The sequence below is a fragment of the Gallinula chloropus genome (assembly GCF_964237585.1).
Source record: "Gallinula chloropus genome assembly, chromosome: 15".
Taxonomy (NCBI): domain Eukaryota; kingdom Metazoa; phylum Chordata; class Aves; order Gruiformes; family Rallidae; genus Gallinula; species Gallinula chloropus.
In genome coordinates, this window is record NC_140100.1 from 18,369,455 (window position 1) to 18,397,310 (window position 27,856).

Genomic DNA, 27,856 nt, shown 5'->3' on the forward strand with positions numbered 1-27,856 from the left:
TCCTAAGTACAGCACAACTACAAGAATTTGCTTAATACGCCAAAATTAGACACAGGATAAATATAGAGACCATTTTAAGAACTGTGAAGTGACAGACAAAAACAGTTTGCTGCAGATAATCCAGAGTATTAAGCAAACTGAACTGAGCTCTGAAGTGATCACTCTGTAACCATCTGGTTCATATTTCACCAGCCAAAAATACTGACTTGAAGTTCAAATTTTAAACTTCAGGACAAATTCTTCTGCTTCTCAAGGTTTTTGACAAACAACTAAAATCCTACAATTCCCAAAAGGCATAAATCACAAAAAGTATGTTGAATTTGAGTCCCTGTCCTGTAACAATGTCATATCACCTGTGGGCCACAAAGGATTTTTCTGCTATTGGAAGAGAAATGTGCTGTAGGAAGGTTGAACTTCTCTCAGGATGCATTTTCTCCAAAAGCATCACTGCCTAAACCAATTGTATGTGTATCTTGTACAAACAGGCAGCCACACCCCAAGGGGGGCACGAAGCCAGGGACAGCAGCCCATGGGGCCCACACGCCAAAGGGTGCCCGACCCAAGGGCAGCAGCCACTGAGGCCCCCCTGCCACCACATGCCAAAGGGGGCCTGACCAAGTCAGGATTAAAATAAAAGCTTTTCAACAGATTCCTCAGCCCTTTTCTGGTCAAATAGACATTTAAATAACTATCCACATCTACATCCACCAGACACAGCAATCAGCTCATGCCTCACTCTCTGAAGGAGACAGCAATTCCTCCCCACAAGGCAGCAAGCAGAACAAAGCCGTAGCTCACAGCAGGGAGGAGTTCCTCTTCTGGTCCCAAGCAGACTGCAATCCCTCAAAGAAACCAGCATGAGCTACACAGGTTCCACTGTCCTATTGTCGTGGTTTAGCCCTGGCTGGAGGCCAGATGCACACCAAAGTCAGTCTATTACTCCCTTTCTTAGTTGGACAGGGGAGAAATTATATATTAAGAGGCTCAGGAGTCAAAATAAGGACAGGGAGAGATCACTCTGTCAATGATGTGGGCAAAACAGACTCAACACAAAGTGAAGAAGAGACAAACTACTCTACTTTATTACACTACACTACAACTACAAAGAACATTGAAGAAAACGGAGTTGAGAGCACGACCAGATCTTAAATCAAACGTAACCAGATCTTAAAACACTTCCCCCACACACACTCCCTTCTTAGCAGACTTTATTCAGGATTATGCTCCCTTCTTTCCCCCCACTCGCAGTACAGGGAGGGGCAGGGACTGGGGACGATGGGTGGCAAAATACAGCTGCTTCCGGGTTGTTTTCTCCTCGATGTGATTCTCAGAGGCATTCAACTGTCTCTTGGGCCGCGACTTTGGCCTTGAATTGCTCGTTGTTTATAGTTTAGGCTGGCAGGAAACTGTAACTGCTGCTTAAAGAAACTGTCTCAGCAGCACAGCCTCACAAAACTGCAACAGTACTTCAGACTTTTCTTCATCTTCAAACACAATGGATCCCCCCCACAACAAAGAAAGTTGGGAGATTCGCCCTGATTCTCTTTTTTATTAATGTTTTAATAATTTTATTATAATATCATTAATAATATTATTAATAATGCTAATGTATTAATAACAAAAGGAGGGCCAGGTAGAATCTCCCACCTTTATTCTTTTTCACAAACAAATGGTATGATGATGGAATAATGTTCCTGGCCTGAAACCTCCCCAGGCAGCCAACTGGCAGCCTCAGTAACCTTGAGGCTCATGGCTTGTCTAGCACAGGGAACGGTCGTAACATCGCCTGATGTCATTTTCCATTTCTACCAGTTTCAATACTGGAAACTGCTAAATGTCCAGCAATAGCTCCCGAACAAAAGGTGTGAGGGTTCAAACATGTTCCTTGTCTGAAAACTCCAAAGGCAGCCCACTTAGAAGCCCCAGTAAGCTTGGGGTTCAAGCTTTCGAACCCAAGGCAACTCCCCTAACTGTGCTTGGCGTCATTTTCAAGCTCTACCAGCATCCACCTCTGAACATGCTTAAGGTACAGCAATAGCTCACCAACTAAATGTGCCAGGGTTGAAAGATACTCCTGACCTGAAAACTCCCCAGGTAGACTAAAGGCAGCCCCAGTAACCGTGGGGCTCAGTGCTTTCATATACAATGGAATATTCCTAAAAGTACTTGCTGTCATTTTCTACCTCTACCAGCGTCCACCTTCACAAATGCTAAACGTCCAGTAATAGATCCCAAGCAACAGCTGTGAGAGATGAAAGATATTCCTGGCCTGAAAACTCCCCAGGTAGCCCAAAAGATGCTCCAGTAACACTGGGGCTCAGGGCTTTTATAGACAATGGAATGGTGATAACAATGCAAGACATCTGTGTTTCGCTCTACCGGCTTCTAGTTTTGAATCATCTAATTGTCCAGCAAAAGCTCCCAAACAAAAGTTGGGAAGGCCTAGCAATCTTCCTGGCCTGAAACCTCCCAAGGTAGCCCACTAGAAGGCCCAGTGACCTTGGGGCTCAGGGCTGTCGTAGACAATGGAATAATCCTAACTGTGCCTGATGTCATTTTCCGGCTCTACCAGTGAACTTGCTAAAGGTACAGGAATTCATCCAACACAAAAGGTGTGAGCAATGAAAGATGTTCATGGCCTTAAACCTCTCCAGTTATTCCAGCCCCATTAATTTGGGGGTCAGGGCTTTCACAGCCATGGGAGTGGATGTAATTCTGCCTGACGTAACTTTCTGGCTGTAACAGTGTCCACCTTCGACACTGCTCAGTGTTCAGCAATAGCTCCCAAGTAAAAGGTCCAAGAGCAGAAACCTCTCCAGGAAGAACAATGGCAGCCCCAGTAACTTTGGGGCTCAGGGCTTTCCTTTCCAAGTGTCTGTTCTCAAAGTACCTGCCATGATTTTTGGACTCTACCAGAGTCCAACTTCAGACATGTTAAATGTAGAGTAATAGCACACAAACAAAAGTTGTGCAAGATGAAAGATGTTCCTGGCCTGAATCCTCATGAGTGAGTGGAGAAGACCCAGTAACCTTGGGGCTCATGCCTGTCCTTGTCAAGGGAAGGGTTATAAAAGTGCCTGATGTCATTTTCCATATCTACCAGCATCTACCTTCGAACATGCTAAACATCCAGCAATATATCTAAAACAAAAGCTGTGAGGGATGAAAGATATTTGTGGCCTGAAACCTCCACAGAAAAAGGCAGCAGCCCCAGTAACCTTGGAGATCAGGGCATTCCCAAACAGGGAATGGTGCTAACAGGGCCTGACGTCATTTTATGGCTCTACCAGAATCCACATTCAAAACTTCTAATGGTACAGGAAGAGGAGCAAAACAGAACGTGCAAAGGGTTGAAAGATGTTCCTGTCCTGATACCTCCCCAGGTACCACACTAGTATCATCATTGAGCTTGGATCCCAGGGCATTCCCAGAGAATGGTCCTGAAAATGTCTGATGTCATTTTCGAGCCTGATGTCATAATCGACCTTTGAAGATGCTAGATGTCCAGCAGTAGAGTCCCAGGTTCTTTGACACTTGTTGCTGTCATTTTGTTTAATGTACCACAAATTTGAAGAGCCATCTGAACAGGCCCAGATGACCACAACTGACCAACAGGATTATCCATAATGTATGACTACAGCAGTGAGCACAGTGTTGTGTTGCACTTGTTGTCTACAAAGGTGTCTTGGTTTCAGGAGGAATAGAGATATTCTTTCTGGCAGACAGTGCAGTGCTGTGTTTAGGACTTAGGATGAGAGCTGTGCTGATAACTGTTGCCAAGCAGTCAAGACTGTTCAGTTGTTCATATTTCTGTGCGAAAAGAAGGCAGGGGGCACCCAGGGAGCTGGGAGGGGTCACAGCCAGGAAAGGTGACCCAACCTCGTCAAAGAGGGTATTTCATGCCAAATACATCATGGTCAGCATAAAAGGAGGCAGGGGGGAGGAGGAGATCTGGGATGTGAGATTTTTTGGGATCATCTGGCTTCGGGGCGGCTCTGAGCTGTGAGGTCTGAGCTGTGAGGTTCAGCGAGAAACTACACTGTGCATCAGAAATTCTGTATATTTCAGTTCAAAGTCCTATTGTTTCTCTCTCTGCTGTGCCAGTAAACTGTCTTTATCTCAACCAACAAGGTCTGGGTTTCTTTGGTTTCTTTTCCCCTCCATTTCCCCCACTCCCAATCCCACCCCAGAGTCTCTTAGAGAGAGAGAGAGGTGCTCAGCTCTCGGATGGGGTGAAACCATAACCACAGGTTCCAGCACAACACCTGCACATCAAGACAGGCTCAGACAGGACTGGTGCAGAACCAACAGCAAGGAGAGGAACTTGGGATTTCCAGGAGATGCTGTAGCAGTCTGAGGTGCTGAACAGGAATCTGGCCATGGGCACATTGGGCTGCTCTGGCAGGAGTGTGGCCACGCAGACAAGGGCCCTTCTGGTCCTTCTGGACTCAGCACCGGTGAGGCCACCTCGTGTGCAGACAGTCCCAGTGTGGGGTTCCCCAGTCTGATGGAATGGGGAGGAAATCTCGCATGGTCAGAGAAAGTCTGAAAGATACAGTTAGGGGTCTTGTGTGGAGAGGCTGAGAGACAGAGGCTTCTGTAGCCTGGGGAGGGGGAGGCTGAGGGAAGTCCTCTCTGTGCTACATTGAAAAAACTTAAGAAAGGAAGTCGACATGAAACTGCAGTTTTGAAGGTCGAAGTGGACATGAGGATAAAGAAATATCATTCTGAGTGTGTTGCTATGGTGTAAAATGTTATTTGCAAGAAGTGTGGATGAGCTGTTGGCTTTGTGTTTGTGGAAACAGCTGGTGAGGAGGGAGAGACAGCAGTACAGGCAGAGGCAATGTGGGGTGAGAACAAAGTAGGGAAGGGCATTGGGTGCCTGCAGCCTGCAGGGAAACAGGCACAGGCGTGGGGCAGTGTGGCACGGGCTGTGGTGCAGATGGCCAAGGGTGCCGGCCATGCTGAAAGGGCCGGATAGAAACGAGGTTTTTCCCCTTGGCTATGGCTGATGTCCCTGCCAGAGACCTCAGAGAAATACATTATCCTTGTGGCCATGGAGCATTGTTGCCTCCTTGCACCCACCCCAGTGTAGGACACCATGTGTCATATCCCTGTCCTTCCCTTGGCCTTACACTGCCCACATCCCATGGAAGAGCCCTAAGACACAGGTGAGGGTCAGGATCTCCCTGCCCAGGGGCTGAGGGTCAGCGCTTGGCAATTCTGCTTCATCAGAACCAAGCCAGGGTGTCCTCAGCATCAGAGCTGCCTGTGCTTTGCCTGTGTTTGTCCTCATGGACTCCAGTTGTCTGCTGTAATGAGACCATGGGGAGGCTTTGTCAGCAATGGCTCCCAGGGGCCTGTTAATGCTCCAAGGTGCTTTGGGCATTGTTCCTGACTTGGACTTCTTGAGAGGTTTCTTCACTCTTCTCTTGGTATCTTGTGGTCTCTGGACTCAGAAGAGAATGTACCATGGGGCTCATAAACATCCAGAAATCCCTTACAAACATGTCTCTCCACATAATTGTCTTTAAGAAAAACAAGACTTGTATAACTAATTGGAGAGGTTTTATTTGAGTGAGGAAAATTGCAAAGGAATTTCACAATTCAGGATTTTTTCATAGGAAAAATAGTTTCTGTCATATCTCAGATCATGGAAGAAAGTTAAGCAGCATGCTGCAATAGATGTTGGTCCAGACTGGACTCAGATCTCTAAGGAGACCTGGACAGGCAGGAAAAGCAGCCAACCCTGTCTGGAGAACCTTGCTCTTCCTCAAGCCCAGCAGTTCCCTCACTGGGCTCCTGGGACTCCCAACACTTTTCCTGGCATCATCTCTGCTCACAGGCACAGACAGATTTCTCTGACAACAAACAACAGTTACACATGACACAGTTTAATAACCATGAAATCTCTCTCCTCAGCTGCCTGCTACAGCCAAGCAGCGTGTGAAGGGGGTCAGCTTTCAGAGGAGATTTTCTCCAGGAAAGGTGACTGATCAACACAGTGACTTTCTAATAGAACAGTTCATTAGACATCTGAAGCTCAAAGGAGACACCGGAGAGCTGAGCGGAATCTGATAGACGAAAGAGCAAGGTGAGGTGGAATCCTGTGCGGATACATCCATCTACTCTGCTGAAAAGATGTCCTTAGGCATGGCCATATCATCAGGAGAGGTGGAAACACCTGAATGATGAGGGAGAAGAAAGAGACAGACTGGCGGTAATGCAGGTACAGGGGAAGGTGAGTATTTCTTCTGCTACCATGGGTACCAATCCTGGAAATTCCCATTCTGTCACAGTGAGAAAGCATTGCCATTTCAGACAAGGAGTCGAGTGATTCAGCTGATGAAAATGTGCTTGGAAATTATTTAAATATATATATTTAAAAAAAAAGTGGCTACTTTTAGGCAGACCTAAAGGAAAGACAACACAGCTCATCGTTACGCAGTGTCTCGGTCACACAAGACCAGGAGATACTGCATTAGCAATGGGATGAACATGCACCATGTTATTATTAGGTAAAACAGAAAAAAAACCCCAAAACAAAACAAAACAACTATGAAAACTACTAAATACAGACTGGTCCTAACATGAGTGACAGGGATAACGATATGCACAGAAGAAGATGAGCAGTTTATTGCAGCTTACAAACATCTACTCCTCAGTCTCCACACAGCATCCTTGAGCTCCTGGTTCCTCATGCTGTAGATGAGGGGGTTCACTGCTGGTGGAACCAGCGTGTAAAGACATGTCACTACCAGGTCCAGAAATAGGGAGGAGATGGAGGGGGGCTTCAGGTAGGCAAAGAAAACAGTGCTGAGAAACAGGGAAACCACAGCCAGGTGAGGGAGGCAGGTGGAAAAGGCTTTGTGCCGTCTGTGCTGCGAGGGGATCCTCAGCACAGCCCTGAAGATCTGCACATAGGACACCACAATGAACACAAAACATGCAAAAGCTAAAGAGTCACTGAATATAATGACTCCAGTTTCCCTGAGGTAGGCATTTGAGCAGGAGAGCTTGAGGATCTGGGGGATTTCACAGAAGAACTGGTCAAGAGCATTGCCATGGCAGAGGGGGAGGGAAAATGTGTTGGCTGTGTGCAGCAAAGCATTGAGAAACCCACTGCCCCAGGCAGCTGCTGCCATGTGGACACAAGCTCTGCTGCCCAGGAGGGTCCCATAGTGCAGGGGGTGACAGATGGCAACGTAGCGGTCATAGGCCATGACAGTGAGAAGAAAGTACTCTGTGGAGAACAAAAATGTAAAGAAAAAGACTTGAGCCCCACATCCTGTGTAGGAAATGGCCCTGGTGTCCCATAAGGAATTGGCCATGGATTTGGGAACAGTGGTGGAGATGCAGCCAAGGTCAGTAAGAGAGAGGTTGAGTAGGAAGAAGTACATGGGGGTGTGGAGGTGGTGATCACAGGCTATGGTGATGATGATGAGGCCATTGCCCAGGAGAGCAGCCAGGTAGATGCCCAGGAAGAGCCAGAAGTGCAAGAGCTGCAGCTCCCGTGTGTCTGCAAAGGGCAGGAGGAGGAACTGGCTGAAGGAGCTGCTGTTGGACATCTGCTGCCATCAAGTGCGGAGACATGTCCAAGGAGGAAAAGGCACAGTTAGAAGGCAGGGTACTTGTCTTTGAGAAAAACCTCTTCCAATTCACATTGACTCTGGATTCAGGAAGACTTTAGGCAGGTCCCTTTTGGGAGGTCTGTTTTGTGCTGGCTTGAGTGTGCCACTGCATTTCAGTGAGCTTTTCAGAACTGTCACTCCAGTTTCACCTGAAGGCAGAGCAGAGCTTTGGAGCTTTGGTTTTCTTCTGACTGTACCTGAGGAGTGTTTCTTCTCCCAGACCCCCCTCATATTGCTGCTACAGTGCCAGTGAAACCTTCCTCTGAGTGCAGAGTGGGAAGAGCTGCTGTGTCCATCAGCCCCGCTCTCAGCTGCCCTGTGCTGGGTGCTCTGTGATGTACCCTGGCTGTAGAACATCAGTGTCTGCACTACGGGGGATGTCAGGGAGGTACCAAATCCCCACTGCCAGGGCATTTCTAGGGGCAGCTCTTTCTCCCTCCCTGCCAATGTCTCCTGCCTGGAGCTGTCCCTGCAGCTGCTTCTCTTTGCACATGTCACCTCCTGCTCTGTGCTCACAGACCTCATCCAACCTGCCCTGCTCTGCTCTACAGACCCCTCCTGGCATCAGGGCACTGCCCTGGGGAACCTCTGTGTGTGCAGGGCTCAGGAGAAACTCTGAGAAGTCCTAATGACCAATGAATTTGCACTGCCTTCTGCAAAGTTATCAAGAAAAGCTCAGCTCCCTCCTCACACCCATTGCAGAAGAAAGAAAATGTGAATCAAAGTCTCTTTCCCTGAAGTGGAAAATGCATCCTTGGTGTTCTTGAAAAGACCCTGGGTAGTTTCCAGGGATCAGCTGGAACTGGGAACAAACTAGGTCTATGAAGCACATTTTGAGAGCAAAAGGACCCTATGCTCTCCTTCTATGGCTCACAATTTCCAGCCACAGCTACTGTCTTTATCTCTGTGGAAAGCTCAGAATCCAGGCTGAGTGCTGACTCTGGCAGCAGCAGAGTCCCTGCCCCAGCACACAGGGACCCTGCTTGCAAGGACAACTCTTGGCACCCCTGGGTGCACACGCTGTTTCACACCTCTGCAGCCATACCCAGGAGAAGACAGCTGTCCTGCCCTGTCCCTCTGTCCCTTCTGGGACAGAAGGGCATCCTTTCCAGGCAGCACTTCCTGGTCCTGTAGAGAACCTGTCCTCCTGACAGACCCCACACACTGTCCCATGTCCCAGATTTAGGAGATCCCTCCAGGATCAGAATCTGCATTGCCCTGCACCCACAGACATACCAGGCAGAGTGCTGTGGAGATTTCTTCTCCAGTGAGCTCTCAGCATCCGTCAGCTCTCACAGGTCTCCCCTTGGTGCCTACAGGCAGTGTCCCCAGCCCTGTGTGCTTGGCAGAGGAGCTGCTCCTGGGCAGAGCTGTCTCTCTGCAGTGCTGTAATGTTTCATAAGCTCCCACTGTCCCAGGAGCCCAGCCCAGCTCACAGCAGAGGAGAAGGTGAAGGCGTCACATACCCCATCCCTTCTGGGCTCCTTTGAGGTTTCCCTGGAGGTTCAGGGTACCTACTTGGAAAGACACTGAAGTCCTCACTGATGTTCCCTCCCTCGCCTGAGGAGAAATCCTTGTGTCCATCAGAGTCCTTTCTCCTGATCAAACCAGAGCTGGGCAGGAGAATCTCCTTTCCATATCTCCCCATGAGACTGGCTGCCAAACAAATGTCCAGCAGCAGTTCCATCAGCCATCTCCCATTCTCTCTTACAATTGGGTGGCACGTGAGGACAGGGAATGGGGGTTGGGGTCAATTCAGCACACATTGTCTCAGCCGCTCCTTCCTCCTTCTCAGTGGAAGGACTCCTCACAATCTCCCTGTTCTCCAGCACTGGGTCCCACCCACAGGAGACAGTCCTCCATGAACCCCTCCAATGTGAGTCCTTCCCACATGGCTTCAGATCATCACCAACTGCTCCAGGGTGGGTCACTTTAATTTGGCGCCGTCCTTCAGCATCAGCATGGGTCCTCTACAGCCCTGCCATGAAACCTAATCCAGCACAGGCTTCCTATGAGGTCACAGCCTCCTTCTCGTGTCTCAACCTGCCTACAGCATGGGGACATCTAAAAGCTACAGGTAGAATCACAGCTCCACATCACCCTCCACTGGCTACGGGGAAACAGCCTCATTCACCATGGTCTTCTCCATGGGCTGCAGGGGAATCTCTGTTATGGGGCTTCGAGGACCTTCTCCTCCTCCTTCACTGACCTTGTCTTCAAAGTTCCTTACGCTTTCTCCTTCCTTTCTCTGGTGGCAAAAAGCAGCTGCTAATTTTTATTTTTCTTCTTACAAATATTGTCTCAGAGTTTCTATTCACAATGCTCTGCTCCACACAGCCAATACACTGTCACTGCCCCTCTGCAAAGGCAGTGCCTGTGACCAGTTCTTATGTGAAACCCCCCAGATCCTCAAGCTCTCTTGCTCACTGTCCTACCTCAGTGAAATTGTGGTCTGAGCTTGTTTAGCTTTTGGGTGTTTTGTTTTTATCACAGTGTCCTATGTGCAGAGCTTCAGGGCCGTGATGAGGATCCCCTCAGAGCAGCGGTGGCAGAACGCCTATTCCACATGCCTGGGAGTGGTCTCCTTCTTTGTCAGCACTGCCATGTTTGCCTACTTGAAGCACCCCTCAATCTCCTCACTATTTACAGATTCACAGATTCAGAGAATTGTAGGTGTAGGGACCTTGAAAGATCATTGGGTTCAACCCCCCTGGCAATGCAGGTTCCCCAGGACAGGTTGCAAAGGTCGGAGTCCAGACGGGTTCTGAATATCTCCAGAGAAGGAGATTCCAGAATGCCCCTGGGCAGCCTGTCCCAGTGCTCCATCACCCTTACTGTGAATAATTCGCCCACATAATGCTGTGGAGCTTCCTGTGCTCCAACTTGAGGCCATTGCCCCTTGTCCAGTGTCCACAGAGAACTGAACCTGGTCATGGCATTCCTTTACTTAGTTTTTCCACCAGCAGTGAACCCCCTCACCTACAGCCTGATGAACCAGTAGCTCAAGGATGCTGTGTGGAACCTGAGGACTGGATGTTTATAAGCTGCAATAAACTGATCATCATCTGCATGTCGCTGGCCCTGTCACTCACGTTAGGACCAGTCTGTATTTAGTGGGTTTTATAGTTGTTTGGTGGGGTTTTTTTCCTTCTATTTTGTCTAAGCTGTAATAACACAGTCCACAGTCATCCCACTGCTAATGCAGTATCTTGGGTGTTCTGTGGCGCAGACACTAAATAATGACCAGCTGTGCTCTCTTTGCATCATGTCTGCCTGGAAAGTTGCACAACTATTTCTTTCTCTTTTTTTCTCCTGGAAATTGTAAAAAAATTACAAGCATATTTTCATCTGCTGAACCATTCAACTGCTTGTCTGAAATGGCAATGTTTTCCCACCATGAGAGAACAGGAATTTCCTGGAAGTGTACCATAGCATCATAGAATCACTAAGGATGGAAGAGGCCTTTAAGATCATAAAGTCCAACCACAGCCTAACCCTGTCTACTCTAGGCCATGTTCTCAAGCACAACATCTACACACCTTTTAAATACCTCAGCAGATGGTGGTTCCACCACTTCCCTGGGCAGCCAGTTCCAATACTCAATGACCCTTTCAGGAAAGAAATTCTTGATATCTAACCTAAATCTCACCTGGTGCAATTTCAAGCCATTCCCTCTCGCTTGTTATCTGAGATAAGAGACCAACCTCCACCCTTCTACAACCTCCTTGCAGGTAGTTGTAGACATGCTTCAGCATCTCTACCTCTTTCTTATAGTGAGGGGCCAAAATCTGGACACACTCAAAGTGCAGCCTCACCAGAGCTGAGTATAACAGAACTATCACTTCCCTACTCCTGCTAGTCACACTGTTTCTGATACAGGCCAGGATGCCGTTGGCTTTCTTGGCCACCTGGGCACAGTGCTGGCTCATGTTCAGCTTCCTGTCCACTGACACCCCCAGATCCTTTTCCTCCAGGGAGCTCTGCAGCCACTCTGACCCAGGCTTGTAACACTACCTGCCTTATTATGACCAAAGTGCAGGGCCAGGCATTTGGCCATGTTGAACCCCATACAGTTGGCTTCTGCCTTTCAATCCAGCCTGTCCAGGTCACACTGCAGAGCCTTCCTGCCTTCCAGAAGATAGACACTCCCACACAACATTTTGTTGTCTGCCAACTAACTTGCTGAGGGTGCAATCCATCCCCTCATCCAGATCATTAATAAACATGGTAAAGAGGACGGGCCCCAGCACTGAGCCCTGGGGAACACCACTTGTGACCTGCTGCCAGCTCGATTTAACCCCGCTCACCACAACTCTTTGGGCCCAGCCATCCAGCCAGTTTCTAACACAGCAAAGAGTATAGCTATCTAATCCATAGGTGGCTAGTTTCTCAGCAAGATGCTGTGTAAGAGAGTGTTGAAGAGATTACTGAAGTCCAGGTAGACCACAACCACAGCCTTCCCCTTGTCCACTAAGCAGGTCACCTTGTCGTAGAAGGGGGTCTGGATGGCCTGTAGATCCCTGGGTCCTCCCTCTGGCCATTCTTGTAGATGGATGTCACATGTGCCAGCTTCCAGTCAAGCAGAAACACCCTGGTCAGCCAGGACTGCTGGTAAATAAGGAAAAGTGGCTTGGCAAGCACTTTTGCCAGCTGCCTCAGTAGCCTCAGGAGCCATCAACTTGTGCTGATCAAAGAGGCTGAGCAGGTCAGTTACCAATTCCCCTAGGATTGTGGGGGCTTCCATCTACTTCCCTTCCCCACCTTTCCACTCAGGGGTCTGGGTATCAGGAGACAAGTGGTCATATTAATAAAGACTGAGGCAAAAAAGGCATTAAGAACATCAGCCATTTCTTCATCCTCTGTCACAATGGTTCCCCCCACATCCAATAAAGGTGGAAGATTCTCCCTGTCACCCCTTTTGTTACTAATTCTATAAATACATTAATAACAAAAGAAGGGCCAGGGAGAATCTCCCACCTCTATTATCGGTTACAAACAAAAGGTGCCAGGGCTGAAAAAGCTTCCTGGCCAGAAATGTCCCCAGGTAACCCATTGACATCCATGGTAACCTTGGGGCAAAGGGCATTCCTAGCCCAGGGAACCCTCTTAATGACACAGACGTCATTTTCAGGCTCTACCAGCATTCACATTCAAAAATATTAAATATCCAGCAGCAGCACCCAATCACAAGTTGTGAGAGATGAAGGATCTTACTGTCCTGAAACCTCCCCAGGTTGTGCTCTGGGAGCACCAGTAACCTTGGGGCTCGGGGCATTCCTAGCCAAAGGACTGGTCGTAACAGTGTCTGATGTCACTTTCAAGCTCTACTAGCACCCAGCAATAGCTCCCAAACAAAAGATGTGAGGGCTAAAAGATGTTCCTTAACTGAAAATTAAGCAGATAGATAGCTCACAACCAGCCCCAGTATCCTTGGGGGTCAAGGATTTTAATGCAAATGGAAAGGTCCTTATACTGCCTGATGTAATTTTTAGTGTCCATCTTCAAAACTGCTAAATGTCCTGCAATAACTCCCTAAAGAAATGTGCAAGAGATAAAAGATGGTCCTGGCAAGAAACATCCCGAGGTAGCCCATGAACAGCCCTAGTAACCTTAGGATCTGGGCATTCCTAGTGGTGGGAATGGTCCTAACCATGCCTGGTGACATTTTTATCCTCTACCAGTGTCCAGCAGTGGAACTCCTGAGTGTACAGTAATATTTCCCAAACAAAAACTGGGAGATATGAAAGATATTCCTCACCTAAAACCTCCCCAGGCAGCGCAGTAGCAGCAGCAGTAACCTTGAAGCTCAGGTGTTTCCTTTCCAAGGGAACAGTTTTACAGTGCCTGACATCATTTTCAGCTTATGCCAGCTTTCAGCTTCCAAATTAATAAATGTCCAGCAATAGTTCCAAACAAACTCTCAAGGGCTGAAAGATGTTATTGCTCTGAACCCTCACAGGGTAGCGCACTAGCAGACCAGGTTCCCGTTGAGCTCAGGACATTCCTAGCCATGGGAATGGTCCTAAAATGGACTGAGAAGTGTTTCTGTCTCTACCAGCATCCACCTTCGAAAGTGCTAAATGTCCAGCATTAGATATCAAACACATGGGGTTCAGGGGGCCAAAAGATGTTCCCAGCCTTAAACCTCCATAGGTGTCACACAAAACACCCCAAAACTAAACAGGAACTAAATACAAGAAGACCATTGTCCCTGGGGTATGCAACTGGGAATGAGAGGCTGAGGATCTGGGGGATTTCAAAGAAGAACTGGTCAGCAGCATTGCCCTTGCAGAGGGGTAGGGAAAATGTATTGGTTGTGTGCAGCACAGCACTGAGAAACCCACTGCAGCTCCCATGTGCCTGCAAAGGAGTAAGCTCTCCAGGGGTCAGTGTGTCCTTGCAGCAGAAAGTCTGTCTCTTGATATGTATGATCATTTCTGGAGTGTGGTCCCCACTTCACTGAACAGCAGAGCAGAGCTTTGTGGATTTGTTTTTCCTCATTTTGTTTTTGTGAAACACCAAGAAATCCCCAAATGTTCACCTAAACCCCTTCCTTTCACAGGGGGAAAGAGTCACCTCCCTGGACTGGGGGTCCTTTCTCATGCAGAGGCAAGGAATGGTGATTCTCCTGCCCAGATCTGGTTGTATCAGGAGAATCGACTCTACTGGACACAAGGATTTCTCCCCAGCTGAGGGAGGGAACTTCACAGATGAGATCACAGAGCAATCCCCATGAGGGCTGAGACACCAGGAGGGAGCCTACAAGAACTGGTCTTCTCCTGCTGAGCTGGGACGGGCTCCTGGGATGGAGGGAGCTCATGACAACCCGGCAGCGCTGACAAGAGACAGCTCTGGCCAGGAGCAGCTCCTCTGCCAAGCACACAGGGCTGGGGACACTGCCTGTAGGCACCGAGGGGAGACCTGTGAGGCTGAGAGAGCTGACAGATGCTGAGAGCTCACTGGAGGAGAAATCTCCACAGCACTCTGCCTGGTATGTCTGTGGGTGCAGGGCAATGCAGGTTCTGTTCCTGGAGGGATCTCCTAAATCTGGGACATGGGACAGTGTGTGGGGTCTGTCAGGAGGACAGGTTCTCTACAGGACCAGGAAGTGCTGCCTTGAAGGGATGCCCTTCTGTCCCATCAGAGGGACAGGGCAGGACAGCTGTCTTCTCCTGGATATGGCTGCAGAGGTGTGAAGCAGCATGTGCACCTAGGGGTGCCAGGGCTGTCCTTGTGTACAGGGTCCCTTCGCCCCAGGGTCTGCATGCTGGGGAAGGGACTCTGCTGCTGCCAGGGTCAGTACTCAGCCTGGCTAAAGTGCTTCCCACATTAGTATACACAGCACCTCTGGGTTGAAAAAGTGACCCTGGGAAGGGCAGTGTAAGGTCTTCCAACTGTAAGAAAGTCCTGCATGAGTCAGCTTTGGTCCCAGCTCCAGCTGCTCTTCGAGAACATCCAGAGATTTTTTTTCCAAAGTCTGCTTTGTTTTTCCTCTCCTGTGGGCTGTGCTGACTGTGGTAGATAAGAAATTATTTCTCCCATTGAGAATAGGCAGTGATAACTTGATTCTCATTAGGACATTGGAGCTTTTCCTGAGCACTGCACACACAGAGGTTCCCCGGGGCAGTGCCCTGATGCCAGGAGGGGTCTGCAGAGCAGAGCTGAGCACAGGGCAGGTTGGATGAGGTCTGTGAGCACAGAGCAGGAGGTGACATGGGCAAAGAGAAGCAGCTGCAGGGACAGCTCCAGGCGGCAGAGACATTGTCAGGTAAGGAGAGGTAGATGCTCCCAGTAATGTCACAGCAGTGGGGATTTGGTACCTCCCTGACATCCCCTGCTGCCCTGAGACTTTATCACAGCAACCCCCCAGGTTCTGCCACCCAGCACAGCCTCTGAGAAAAGACTTGCAAGTGTTTCAGTTTGACTCTTCTCCTTGGAAGCATAAACCCCAGTGAGGAAAAACCCCTTAGTACCTGTCTGTCTGTTCCTGTCTTTCCAGCCCTGGCTGGAGCATTTCTTTCTGTTTCACCTCCTATTATTGCTGCCTTTGTCCCACCATTACCTGGGGCTCTGGGCCCATTGGTGGGGCTGGCACTCTCACTGTGTCTGTGGGCTGCAGGCTGCCTCCCACAATGGCACTGCTCTCCTAGGGACTCTTGTGCCCCAGAGAGGAGCCCCATGCAGAAGAAAACTCAGCACTGAGGCCATGGCAATACTGCTCATCACCTGTGTGTGGGCAGCTGCACTGAGCCCTGTGTGTCCCTGGCTGGGAGCAGGGAGCTGAGATCCTCCTTTTGATAGGATGAGACCGCAGGAGGGCTTTGGAGCTCTGCCCTGTGAGACTGGATTCCTCAGCTCTCTGTGGGGTTCAGTTTCTTCTACAAGGAACACAAGGGTGTGATCACAGAGCGTCCAGCACAGGGCAGCTCAGCCCAGGGCTGATGGACAGAGCAGCTGTCCCCACTCTGCACTCAGGGGAAGGTTTCACTGGCACTGCAGCAGCAATGTCAGGGAGTTCTGACAGAAGAAAGACTCCTCAGGTACAGGCAGGAGAAAACCAAAGCTCCAAAGCTCTGCTCTGCCCTTGGGTGCAATTGGAGTGACAGTGCTGAAAAACTCATTCCTCTCCACAGGGGATTTAGTCTGAGATCATACCATCCTTCTATTTACTTGCTGCAAGGCAGGAATAAGTTCTCCAGAGCCACAGCTGATCCTGCTCCCAGCAGCGGCACCATCAAGCCAGCACAAAACAAGACCATTACAAAAGGGACCTGCCAAAAGTCTTCCTGAATACAGAAAGTCAACCTGAGGGTATTCCATTAAAATTGGAATAGATTTTCCTCAAATAAGAGTTCCCGAAATTCTCACCGTGCCATTTCCTCCTCTGACAGGTCTCCACACTTGATGGTAGCAGATGTCCAACAGCAGCTCCATCAGCCACTTCCTCCTACTGGCCTTTGCAGACACACGGGAGCTGCAGCTCCTGCACTTCTGCCTCTTCCTGGGCATCTACCTGGCTGCTCTCCTGGGCAATGGCCTCATCATCATCACCATAGCCTGTGACCACCACCTCCACACACCCATGTACTTCTTCCTCCTCAACCTCTCTGTTACTGACCTTGGCTGCATCTCCACCACTGTTCCCAAATCTATGGCTAATTCCTTGTGGGACACCAGGGCCATTTCCTACACAGGATGTGGGGCTCAACTCTTTTTCTTTGTATTTTTGATCACAACAGAGTACTTTCTTCTCACTGTCATGGCCTATGACCGCTACGTTGCCATCTGCCAACCCCTGCACTACGGGACCCTCCTGGGCAGCAGAGCTTGTGTCCACATGGCAGCAGCTGCCTGGGGCAGTGGGTTTCTCTGTGCTTTGCTGCACACAGCCAATACATTTTCCCTCCCCTTCTGCCATGGCAATGCTGTTGACCAGTTCTTCTGTGAAATCCCCCCGATCCTCAAGCTCTCCTGCTCAGACACCTCACTCAGGGAAACTGGACTGATTGTGGTCAGTGTCTGTTTAGGTTTTGGGTGTTTTGTGTTCATTGTGGTGTCCTATGTGCAGATCTTCAGGGCTGTGCTGAGGATCCCCTCACAGCAGGGACGGCACAAAGCCTTTTCCACCTGCCTCCCTCACCTGGCCGTGGTATCCCTGTGTCTCAGCACTGGCGTGTTTTCCGACCTGAAGCCCAACTCCATCTCCTCCCTATTTCTGGACCCGTTAGTGGCATTTCTTTATGCGGTGTTTCCACCAGCAGTGAACCCCCTCATCTACAGCATGAGGAACCAGGAGCTCAAGGATGCCATGTGGAAACTGAGGACTGAATGATTCTAAGCAGCAATAACCTACTGCTCATCTTCTTCGGCATAATTCGGTCCATTTAACTCCTCTTATACTTTGTCTATATTTACAAGGGGTTTTAATTTTGTGGGTTTTTTCCTCCTAGTTTATGTAAGCTATAATAACGTGGGGACAAATTCATCCCATTCCTAATTCAGAATCTCCTGATGTTGTGGGACCCAGAGACTGTGTAATGACGAGCTGTTCTCTCTTTACATCAGGTCTGCCTCCAAAGCACAATGATTATTCCTTCTTACTTTTTTTCCCCTTACATTTATAAATATCTTTGCAAACACATTTTCATCAGCTGAATCACTTGACTACTTAGTTGGAAATGGCAATGGTTTCCCTCCATGACAGAATGGGAATACCCAGGATTGGTACTGCTGGCACCAGAAGAAACACCCACCTTACCCTGTACCTGCATTACCACTAGTTTGTCTCTTTCATCTCCCTCATCATTCAGGTGTTTCCACCTCTCCTGATGATACGGCCATGACTAAGGGCATCTTTTCAGCAGACTGGCTGGATGTCTGCACTTCACTTTGCTCACAGGTTTCCTCTGCCGCTGGCTGTTCATTCAGCTGACGCTCAGCTCTCTGGTGTCTGCTTTGAGATTCAGACAGTTGGAAGCATCCCATCTCTCAGAAGTCTAATGAACTGTTCTGTCAGAAGTTGAGTGTGTTGATAAGTAACCCTTCTATGTATCTGATTAAAACTGTTCTGGGAGAGAATCTCCTCTGAAAGCTGACCCCCTTCACATGCTGCTTGGCCGTAGCAGGCAGCTAAGGAGAGAGATGTCATGGTTATTAAACTGTGTCATGTTTAACTGCTGTTTGTTGTCAGAGAAATCTGTCCGTGCCTGTGAGCACAGATGATGTGAGGAAAAGTCTTGGGAGTCCCTGGAGGTCAGCAAGGGAACTGCTGGGCTTGGGGAAGAGCAAGGTTCTCCTTGCAGGGTTGGATCTCCAGAGACTGCTTTTCCTGCCCGTCCACATCTCCTTAGGAGACCGATACCCATCACAGAATGCTGCTGTCACTTCTTCTATCAACTGAGCTATTACTGAAAGTAGACTTGAAGGAAAAATATCCTCCATTGTAATATACCTTTGAAATCTTCCTCATTAAATACGTAAACAAATCTGATTATTTATAGAAGTCTTGACTTTTTTTATGAAAATTACTTGAACCGACATGCTACTAGGGCTTTCTGTATGTTAATGAGCCCCATGGTGTGTTTTTTTCTGAGTCCACAGAACTCAGGGCTTTTCTTCTCCCTTGGGGAAAAAAGCAACAAGGAAAAAAGTAGGTTTTTTCTAATTCTTGCACTGTAGACTCTGCTAAGATTCTGGCCTGAAGGCTAAATTGTGACACTGAGTCCACCAGAATGATCGTTTATTGCATTTTCTTTCAGTATTTTTAAATTTCATGTCATTCAACATCATAGAATATTCTTTGGTGTTCTAAATATGAAAATATAATGAATCAGAAAATTACTTCTTTCCTCTAGTCCATTCATTATTTCCCATTACCTTACCTAGTCCCCACTTTTTTGTGTGTCATTCAAAACTTAATACTCCCCATCTTTGAAGTCTGTCTTCACAAGAGAGCCCTTCTCTTTCTGTAATACCTATTTTCAGATGGAGTTCTGCTATTCAGAGATGCCTTAGGCTGATCCTCAAAGAAGTTTAAACATCTAAATTCCACAGAAATTGAAGGGAATGAGCTTTCTAAATGCTTTTGAAAGGCTGGGACTTGTACTTGTACATTAGGTGTATTTGAAAGCCCAGCTCTGAGCAGAACTGAAAGCAGCCCCAGGGATGACATGCAGACAATCTGGGCCATGGTTTTAGGATGTTCTTTGGATTTATGTTTTTTTTTTTTTCCAATTGTTCCAAAAAACCCAGGCATTTATAGAAAATTGTTGTGTCCATTTGGACACATTCTCAGAATGAATCTGTAATTTCATTCTAACAACTGTGCGTGAACAATACTCTGAAATACTCACTTAAAAATCAGAAAAGTTGATAAAAACCAGAGGAATCACACACAAAATTATAGATGTTACTCACCAGACAAACAAGGCATTTTCTGTTGAGCACGTAAGGGCTTGTGAGAGACCCTGAGCACTGCTGCTGAGCGCCACATAGTGATACTGACCTGTGGACCTAGTCATCCACACTGAAATTTCCCATTCTTATTGAGTAGGTTTTCCATCTCCAAAACCTCTCTGCTCTTCTTTAGACCATTCCATTAATCTGATTTGACTTTTAATATCATAGAATCACTGAATCCCAGGGGTTGGAAGGGACCTGGAGAGCTCATGCCAAAGCAGCTCCCCAGCTCATATTGCACAGGGCGGCATGCAGATGGGGCTGGAATCTCTACAGAGATGGAGACTCCACAGCCCCTGGGCAGCCTGTCCCAGGGCTACCTCACCCTCACTGGGGAAAAGTTCTTCCCCATGTTGGTGCAGAGCTTCCTGTGCTCCAACTTGCAGCCATTGCCCCTTGTCCTGTCCCCACAGACACTGAAAAGGGGCTGCCCATTTCCCCCTGCATCCCATCCTTCAGATATTGATAAACATTAATAAGGTCCCCCCTTAGTCTTCTCTCCAGGCTGAACAGCCCCAGCTCACTCAGGCTTTCCTCACACGGAAGATGCTCCAGGCCCTTCATCATCTCCGTATCCTCCTCTGGACTCTCTCCAGGAGATCGCTGTCTTTTTAGCCCAGGGAGCCCAGCACTGGACACAAGAGAGGTTTAACTCACTTTTAAAACTCAGACTCTATTAAGGTCAGTGGTAATACAGTGCCAGCAAGAATGGGATTTGGCTAGGTACACAGATACTTTTATTTTCCAGAAACCAAATTACTGTGTCCCCCAACCAGTGGGAACCAACTCCCAATCAAACTGACACAGGCAGGCAAGAAGATAGCAAAAACATCCCACACACCTGTAGTGCTACTGTAAGAATGTGTGTAAACAAAGGCAGAGGCCAGGGCTGAGATGTGAACATCTCCTGCACAAGAAAGGAAACCTGGAGCTTCTTTATCTGAGCAAGAAAGCAGTGTTCCTCTTTCTTGTGTGGGAATCCTGGGTCTCTTGTGACTCAGTCCTAGGAAGCCCATGTGAAAGGTGCAGCCTTATGGAGGCTGTAGTAACTCGCTGCTTCCACAGAGACAGGAGCTTGAAGCTGGAAATTGCCTTTGGAGAAAACAGAAAAAGAGAAAATTGAAAAAAAAAGAGGATGGGGAGGTGGAAGGAAAGAACAGGCTTCTGCTTCTTGCAGGGTGGGTTTCTTTTACTTTTGTTTGGCTGTCAAGTGGCCACATCTGTCACCACCACACATTCCCTCCTGTGCATGTGTGATGAGTTGCGGGCTGAGAACGCCTCCAGGGGAAGGGTTTAGCTGCTGCAAGCACCCTGTGCTGGGTGTAGGGTAAGTAGAGACAATAGCTTAAGCACAAAGGCTGACAAACAGCCCCTTCCCAGAAGGAGAGAAGTGTTGGTGGACCTTCAGCATGGTGCACGCTCCCCACCTCCCATCTCCAGATGTGGAGGAATGTGGAGGAATGGCATAACACTGGGAAAGAGTATTTGATGAGATACCCACTGCTGGTGCCAAGTGATGCAGCTGAGCAGCCATGTTCTGAAGGGAGCTAGAAATGTTCTGAATTTTGGTGGTGTTTTTATCCTGATTCAGTGTCTCCAGCCACTGAGTGTGTTGGAACAGGTCAGGTCCTTCTGTTGGACTCGCAGTGTTTCATGGAAGGCAAAACCTGGCTCAAATCCGTGTTAAAATTAAACCCAGAACAGGCTAATTCCAGGCATCACTCCTTGCTTGCAGAGCAGGCTTTCCTTTGCTGCAGCTTTGCAAACCATTTTTAATAACCCAGACGAAACATCAGACTGTGACCTATCACATCACATTGCATCAGTCAAATTGTGTTACATCCAATAATAAAGTACTGATGTTGCAAAACATGACAAGCTGAATATAAACCCAGAGCTGGAGAATTCAAAGGAAAGTGAGGTTTTGATAAGCCAAGATCTTAAAAATATCTGAGCTGTGTTTGATGGTGATTCTTAGATTTATTCTGAAGTCTAAAACCCTTGGAGAAATTGGACTGGCTGTGAGCAGGAATATTTTTCTAGACAGTTTTGAGGATATGTGTCCTATAATTACTTTAAAAACAAAATTCAACTGCTATTTCTAAAGAAACAGCACTTCCTTGCATGAAGCAGGTAGTGGAGAAACAACAATAAAACTAGGATCTAGGACTCATTCATGGACTTTAGAATGACAAATGGTTCTGGATTTTATTAACCCAAATATCCAATTTCAGGATGCTCCAGGTTAGCAGTGGATTTTTGTCAAAGGAAATCAATATCAATAGAGGAATATCAACATCAATAAAGCCAAAACAACTTGTTATGGGTGAGACATTTTGGTGATTTTGCATTTGGAGAGCTTTGTTGTTTCAGGATTCAGAAAGAACACAGAAAATATTTTTTATAGAGTTAGTTTCAGATAGAGTGCAGTAAAAATATAAAATCTTCAATGTGGAATTGAAACAGAAACTCAATTATTTGCAAAGTCCTAATTCTTTCACAAGGAATAGCATCATCTGATTTTCCAACATCCATTGTATTTTAAGTGTATGCTCAGGAGGATGAGTGAGAGCATCAGATCTGAGTGTGTTTCGGCAGAGTCGTGTTCCAAATGGGAATGTCTTGGCAGGTGAATGTCTTGGCATAACTTGTTCTCTAGTTACTTTTGGTCTGGTTTAGTTCTGTATTTTGTCATGTCTAAAAAAGTGTGTCCTCTGTAGCAGTAGTGTGGTGTGACTTCAAATGATTCCATCTCTAGCAAGTATCAAGAATAGCATTCCAAAAGTACCTGTGTGTGTAAACTACTTTGCATCTCCATTTGAGATGTAGATATTTATTCATAAAGACCTATTGAAAGCTTCTATCTAATAGTTTAAATCTCATCAGCCATCCTTTCTGGTTTTCTGACCAATCATCCAGTCAGGATCACCAGTTGCCACAGAATCACAGAATCACTGGTCCCCAGGCAGACCCCAGGGGGACCCTGCTTGTCACTGGCATCCACCTGGTCATAGACCCATTGACCACCACCCTTTGTCTGTGTTGTTCCAACCAGTTCCTTATCCACTGGATGGTCCAGACATCAAATCCACATCTCTCCAATTTAGAGATCTAAAGGTGACTCAACCAGGGAGAGGCTCAATCACTTTTCCTGGGTGTGTTTACAAAAGGGTAGATGAGGTGCTCAGGGATCTGGTTTAGCTTAGGATGGGAATGGTTGGACTCAATGATCTTAAAAGTCTTTTCCAACCTTGTGATTCTGTGATTCTGTGATAAGGGTGTGGTGGGGCACCATGTCAAAGGCCTTGCACAAGTCCAGGTAGATGACATTGGTCACCTTGCCTTTACCCACCAACACTGTCACTCCACACCTCAAAACCATCGTTGTTTTGAGCTGTGAAAAAGTCATGAGTTATGAACAAACATGACTTTTGTTTGTTAAGTGCTGTTTGGGGTCAAATATACACAGCAGCAACTGCTCCCCTGAAAATTCCAGCAGCCCCTATTGTTCTAGGGTCCACATTCTCCACATCAGAGTGCTTGACTTTCATACAGTGTAGTTGAAAGACTGGGTGATAAGGCCATAAGGATTTCACAAGTCATGAGTCATTCAAAGGAAAAATCATGTTAAAGCTCAAAGTATTTTACAGCTAAAATAAAACAAAATTTGGAAAACCCCAAATTTTGAAATGACTGTTTACTGTATGCTTTAATATTAACCAGAACTTTATCAAGCTGCATCTACCCTTTGTATTACTGTGTTCATGGGGGGAAGAAAATCACACACAGTATATTCAGTCTTTCTTACTCCCTTTCCTTTATTTTGCACAAAAAGAGAAAAGAGATTGATAGAGCTGAAATTTGAAGCCAGTCTGAGGATATTAGTTTCATATTCACTTAGTTTCCTGTAAAGCTTCTGCATTTATAGATATTTTTAAAGAAAAACTAAACTGAAGGTTGAAAGCCATTAGCAATAACTCACTTGGATTTTAACTCATTCTGATGTTTACTTATTTTGATTTTAATGGACTCTGATATTCTTATGCCATTTGTTGGCATATTTCCACGTATTCAAAAAAGCTGAATTGTTCTTATTTGCAATACTGCAAGCAAGAAGGAATACAGAGCCTCAGACACAGCAAACCACCCAGTTCCTTAAGATTAAATCTCTCTATTTAATTTCTCTTGATAATGATTTAGTTTAACCCCTTCAGTCTTCATCCAGACTGATACAAACGCCTCCAAATTAGTCAAAGAGTTTCTCAAAGGCCATGAAATCTCAGAACCACAATGACCAGATACTCTTTTTGTTTGGCATACCCAGGAGGTTAAGGAGCAGATACCAACCTGCCGAGTGCTGGTGCCCATGCTGGTGTGGCCTGTGTGTCACTACAGGCTCCCTGGTTCTCCTGTGTCCAGGTGGCAATGTTTTGGATGGCAGCACATCAAGTCAGAAAGCAAAGTGAGTTATGAGATGATCTCTTCAGTGGCAGGAACCAGTGTAAAACCCTACAAATCCTGAATGGGCAATAATAGTGCAGGTGTCCCTGGATCCTTGGTAGGGTTCAAGGCCAGGTTGGATGGGGCTTTGGGCAACCTGGGCTAGTGGAGGTTGTCCCTGCCTATGGCAGGGGATGGGATGGGGGGGCTGTGGGGTCACTTTCCACCCAAACCCCCAGTCTGGGGTTCTGTGATTCTATACCTCACACTGTGGGTGCTCACCAGCTTCATCAAGAGCACAGGTGGGTTGTTTTGCACTGTGACTCCAGGCCATGCACAGCCAGGGGGTAATTCCTGGCATTGGTAGTGAAAACACTGAGTGTTAGAAAGCTGTGGGTCTTGCCTGTCTTGGCTGTCGGACCGAGCCCAGAGGGTTGTGACTCAAGGAGCAGAATCTGACTGGAGGCCTGTTTACTAGCGGTGTTCCCCAGGGCTCAGTGTTGGGACCAGTCCTGTTTAATATCTTCATTGACGACCTTGATGAGGGAACAGCATCCACCCTCAGCAAGTACCTGATGATACAAAGCTGGGAGGAGTGGTTGACACGCAGGACACTGTGCTGCCATCCAGAGAGACCTGGACAGGCTGGAGAGCTGGGCAGGGAGAAACCAGATGAAGTTCAACAAAAGCAAGTGGAGAGTCTGGCACCTGGGAAGGAACAACCGTTCATTTCAGTACAGGCTGGGGGATGACCTGCTGGAGAAGAGCTCAGTGGAGAAGGACCTGGGGGTCCTGGTAGATGACAGGTTGGCCATGAGCCAGCAGTGTGCCCTGGTGGCTGAGAGAGACAGTGGGATCCTGGGGGAATCAAGAGGAGTGTGGCCAGCAGGTCACAGGAGGGGATCCTCCCCCTCTGCTCTGCCCTGGTCAGGCCCCACCTGGAGTGTTGTGTCCAGTGCTGGGCTCCCTGGGTTAAAACAGACAGGGATCTCCTGGAGAGAGTCCAGAGGAGGCTACGGAGATGATGAAGGGCCTGGAGCATCTCCCCTGTGAGGAAAGGCTGAGTGAGCTGGGGCTGTTCAGCCTGGAGAAAAGAAGACTAAGGGGGGACCTGATTAATGTTTATCAATATCTGAAGGATGGGATGCAGGGGGAAATGGGCAGCCCCTTTTCAGTGTCTGTGGGGACAGGACAAGGGGCAATGGCTGCAAGTCAGAGCATAGGAAGTTCTCCACCAACATGGGGAAGAACTTTTCCCCAGTGAGGGTGAGGTAGCCCTGGGACAGGCTGCCCAGGGGCTGTGGAGTCTCCATCTCTGTAGAGATTCCAGCCCCGTCTGGACGCCGCCCTGTGCAATATGAGCTGGGGAGCTGCTTTGGCAGGGGGGTTGGACCCCATGAGCTCTCCAGGTCCCTTCCAACCCCTGTGATTCTGTGATTCTGTGATTCTAGATTTTTGTCTTGATCATGTGTAGGACAAGAGATCTCAGTCAGCTCTCTAGGGGCTTTTGGTTTAAGCTACCCAAGACTCCAGATCTAAAAATGTTCTTGCACAGCAGATGTAGCATAATGTAGTATCTTTGATTACTGATGATCTTGTAAATACTTCAATGACTTTATGTGGGAAAAATGCATCAACCTCCTTCTTTCCAAGCATATAGCAAATATTTATTGCATACAGCCATTCCCATTTTTAACTTTCCTGTTGACAGTAAGTAAATAAGAAAGTAATAAGCATTTTTAAAGTTCTACTGCTGGGCAATCTGTTGGAAAATAAGCATGTGTGGGGTTGTCTCCAGGAAGCATGGATGCAACTAGCCCCTCTTCTTTTTGACATGTCCAGATTGCTGAGGCATCCTTGCCAGAGAACACAAAGCTGTGTCCCACAGCCTTATGCAACAGTAGAAATATTCTCCAATGAGGTATCACCACAGTACCACCCTGCCTGAGGTTACTATCTGCAGCACTGATTGCTGGAGACAGAGGAGGATACTGGAATGCAGTATCATAAGGAATAAACAGCAGAACTGCTTAAAAAAACCCATCATGCCAGGCAAACCTGATGGCTTTTATTTTGTGGTATGACAGAACTACTCCAGTTCTGTGGCTTTTTTACTAGGAAAATTAATGTTTTTCAAGCTTTTTATAATGCAGCTCTAAACACAACTTGTTCAGGCTTCTCCATATTGGAATAACCTGATAAACTCAAGGAAGAGAAACAAAAAACAACCAACTTTGGAGGGATCTTGGTCTTGGAGAAACAGTGAAAGCACCCAACTGCATTATAATACTTAAATGAATGCAGTAGTATCACAGTGTAGATTCCATCCTCAATATGTGACTCCAAATGCAGGTAGTGAAATAAGTTACAGCCTCAGAGTTTTGTGGATCTGCATTGTCAGACTCCCACAGATAAGAGATTGGGATTGAGTACCAGAGTACCACTCTCCTGAAATATTGTTTTAATGATCTGCTGCAAAATTCTCTGCTCAGATTTTCACATCGGACACAAATTTGGATTTGAGATCAAAGACAGCACAACACAATGAGTTTTTCCAGCATAGAAAGCCAACCGGATGAGACAATCTTTTGTCTAATTGGTGCAAGAGAATGGATGCACAAGATACTTTCATCTTAGCTGAGACAAACTGAGACAGGTTGTCTCGTGGCCGTGAGCAGGGCAGGGATACTCCACGCACTCTCCTCATTGCAGAGGTGGCAGGAGGGGACTACCCAGCAGGGGAACCAGCTTTTGTTTTCCTTCTTCCCTGTGGCTCTATCAAGGATAAATCCCATCGGAATCTAATGTTCTGTGTGACTGGCTCCTCCTCAAAGTCTGAGTTTCTAGCTGGAGATGAAACAGTGTCACACGTGGAGTGAATGTGGAGAGAGCAAAAAGCAGAGGGATGGATCAGAGCTTCATATCTCATAGCTGACCAAAGGCTGGACAACGAGAAACACTGTTACCCCCATGATACTGAGAGGGAGGTCGGGCACTGGCACAGGATCCCAGGGAAGTGGTCACAGCGCTGAGCCTGACTGAGTTCAAGGAGAGTCTGGAAGATGCCCTCAGTCCCATGCTCTGGCTTGGCCGGCCCTGTATGGAGCCAGGAGTTGGGCTTGGTGATTCTTAGGGGTCCTTTTGCACTCAGGAGATTCTGGGATTCCAGGATTCATGGTGAACATCCCCTAGAAACGATGACATCACCCAGTGATGGGCCTTAGCAACATCCTCTGTCAACAAACCAGGGTGACATCCCCAGCGATTGGCCATGGCCCCAGCAAGGGTCTGTGACATTGCCCCACCACAACCAATGGCATCCACCCGCCACGCCCGGTGACATCACAGGCCTTGGTGGTTCAGGTGGGCGCACAGCATCTCCCAGTCAGTTGGTGCCTTCACTCCAGCCGAGCGGTTGTGCGAGGCTTGGAGTGCGTTGCCAGCCCTTGGGCAGTGCTGGGCTTGTGCCCTGGGAACTGGTGGTGGCAGCCACCAGCGCCCATCCCCACACAAACTGCAGGTTTGTCCCTGGCCCTGCCTGCTTCAGGCAGCCGGGGCTCCCAGGAGGCGTTCTTGTGCAGCAGAGGTGAGCTCTGGGGGGAACTGGGAACCCTGGGCACCTGGGCAGCTTTCCTTCTGCAGGGACCTGGGCTTCTCTTCCAGCCCTCCCTGGGCCAGGCAGTGACCGTGGCGCCTCTTCCTCTTGCAGCGGGACACTCGCCGCTGCAGCCTCGGAGAGGAGGGCTCCAGTATCCCCAGCAGGTCTCCCCAGCCCACCCCAGCGCGTGCTGAGCATGGCCACGGAGGCAGAGTACCGCTGCGCAATA

At 47.9% G+C, this 27,856-nt stretch overlaps 2 protein-coding genes across 2 annotated transcripts; one reads left to right on the forward strand and one right to left on the reverse strand.

Annotated features, from left to right (window-relative positions):
• Nucleotides 1-6,644: 6,644 nt before the first annotated feature.
• Nucleotides 6,645-7,568, reverse strand: LOC311197488 (olfactory receptor 14A16-like; the record flags this gene model as incomplete). The annotated part of the gene is made up of 1 exon (XM_084271252.1): nucleotides 6,645-7,568. The coding sequence occupies one exon, from the start codon at nucleotides 7,566-7,568 to the stop codon at nucleotides 6,645-6,647; it is 924 nt and encodes a 307-aa protein (XP_084127378.1).
• Nucleotides 7,569-16,545: 8,977 nt separating this feature from the next.
• Nucleotides 16,546-17,463, forward strand: LOC311197489 (olfactory receptor 14A16-like; the record flags this gene model as incomplete). The annotated part of the gene is made up of 1 exon (XM_084271253.1): nucleotides 16,546-17,463. One exon carries the CDS (start codon nucleotides 16,546-16,548, stop codon nucleotides 17,461-17,463), a length of 918 nt encoding a protein of 305 aa, XP_084127379.1.
• Nucleotides 17,464-27,856: the final 10,393 nt, after the last annotated feature.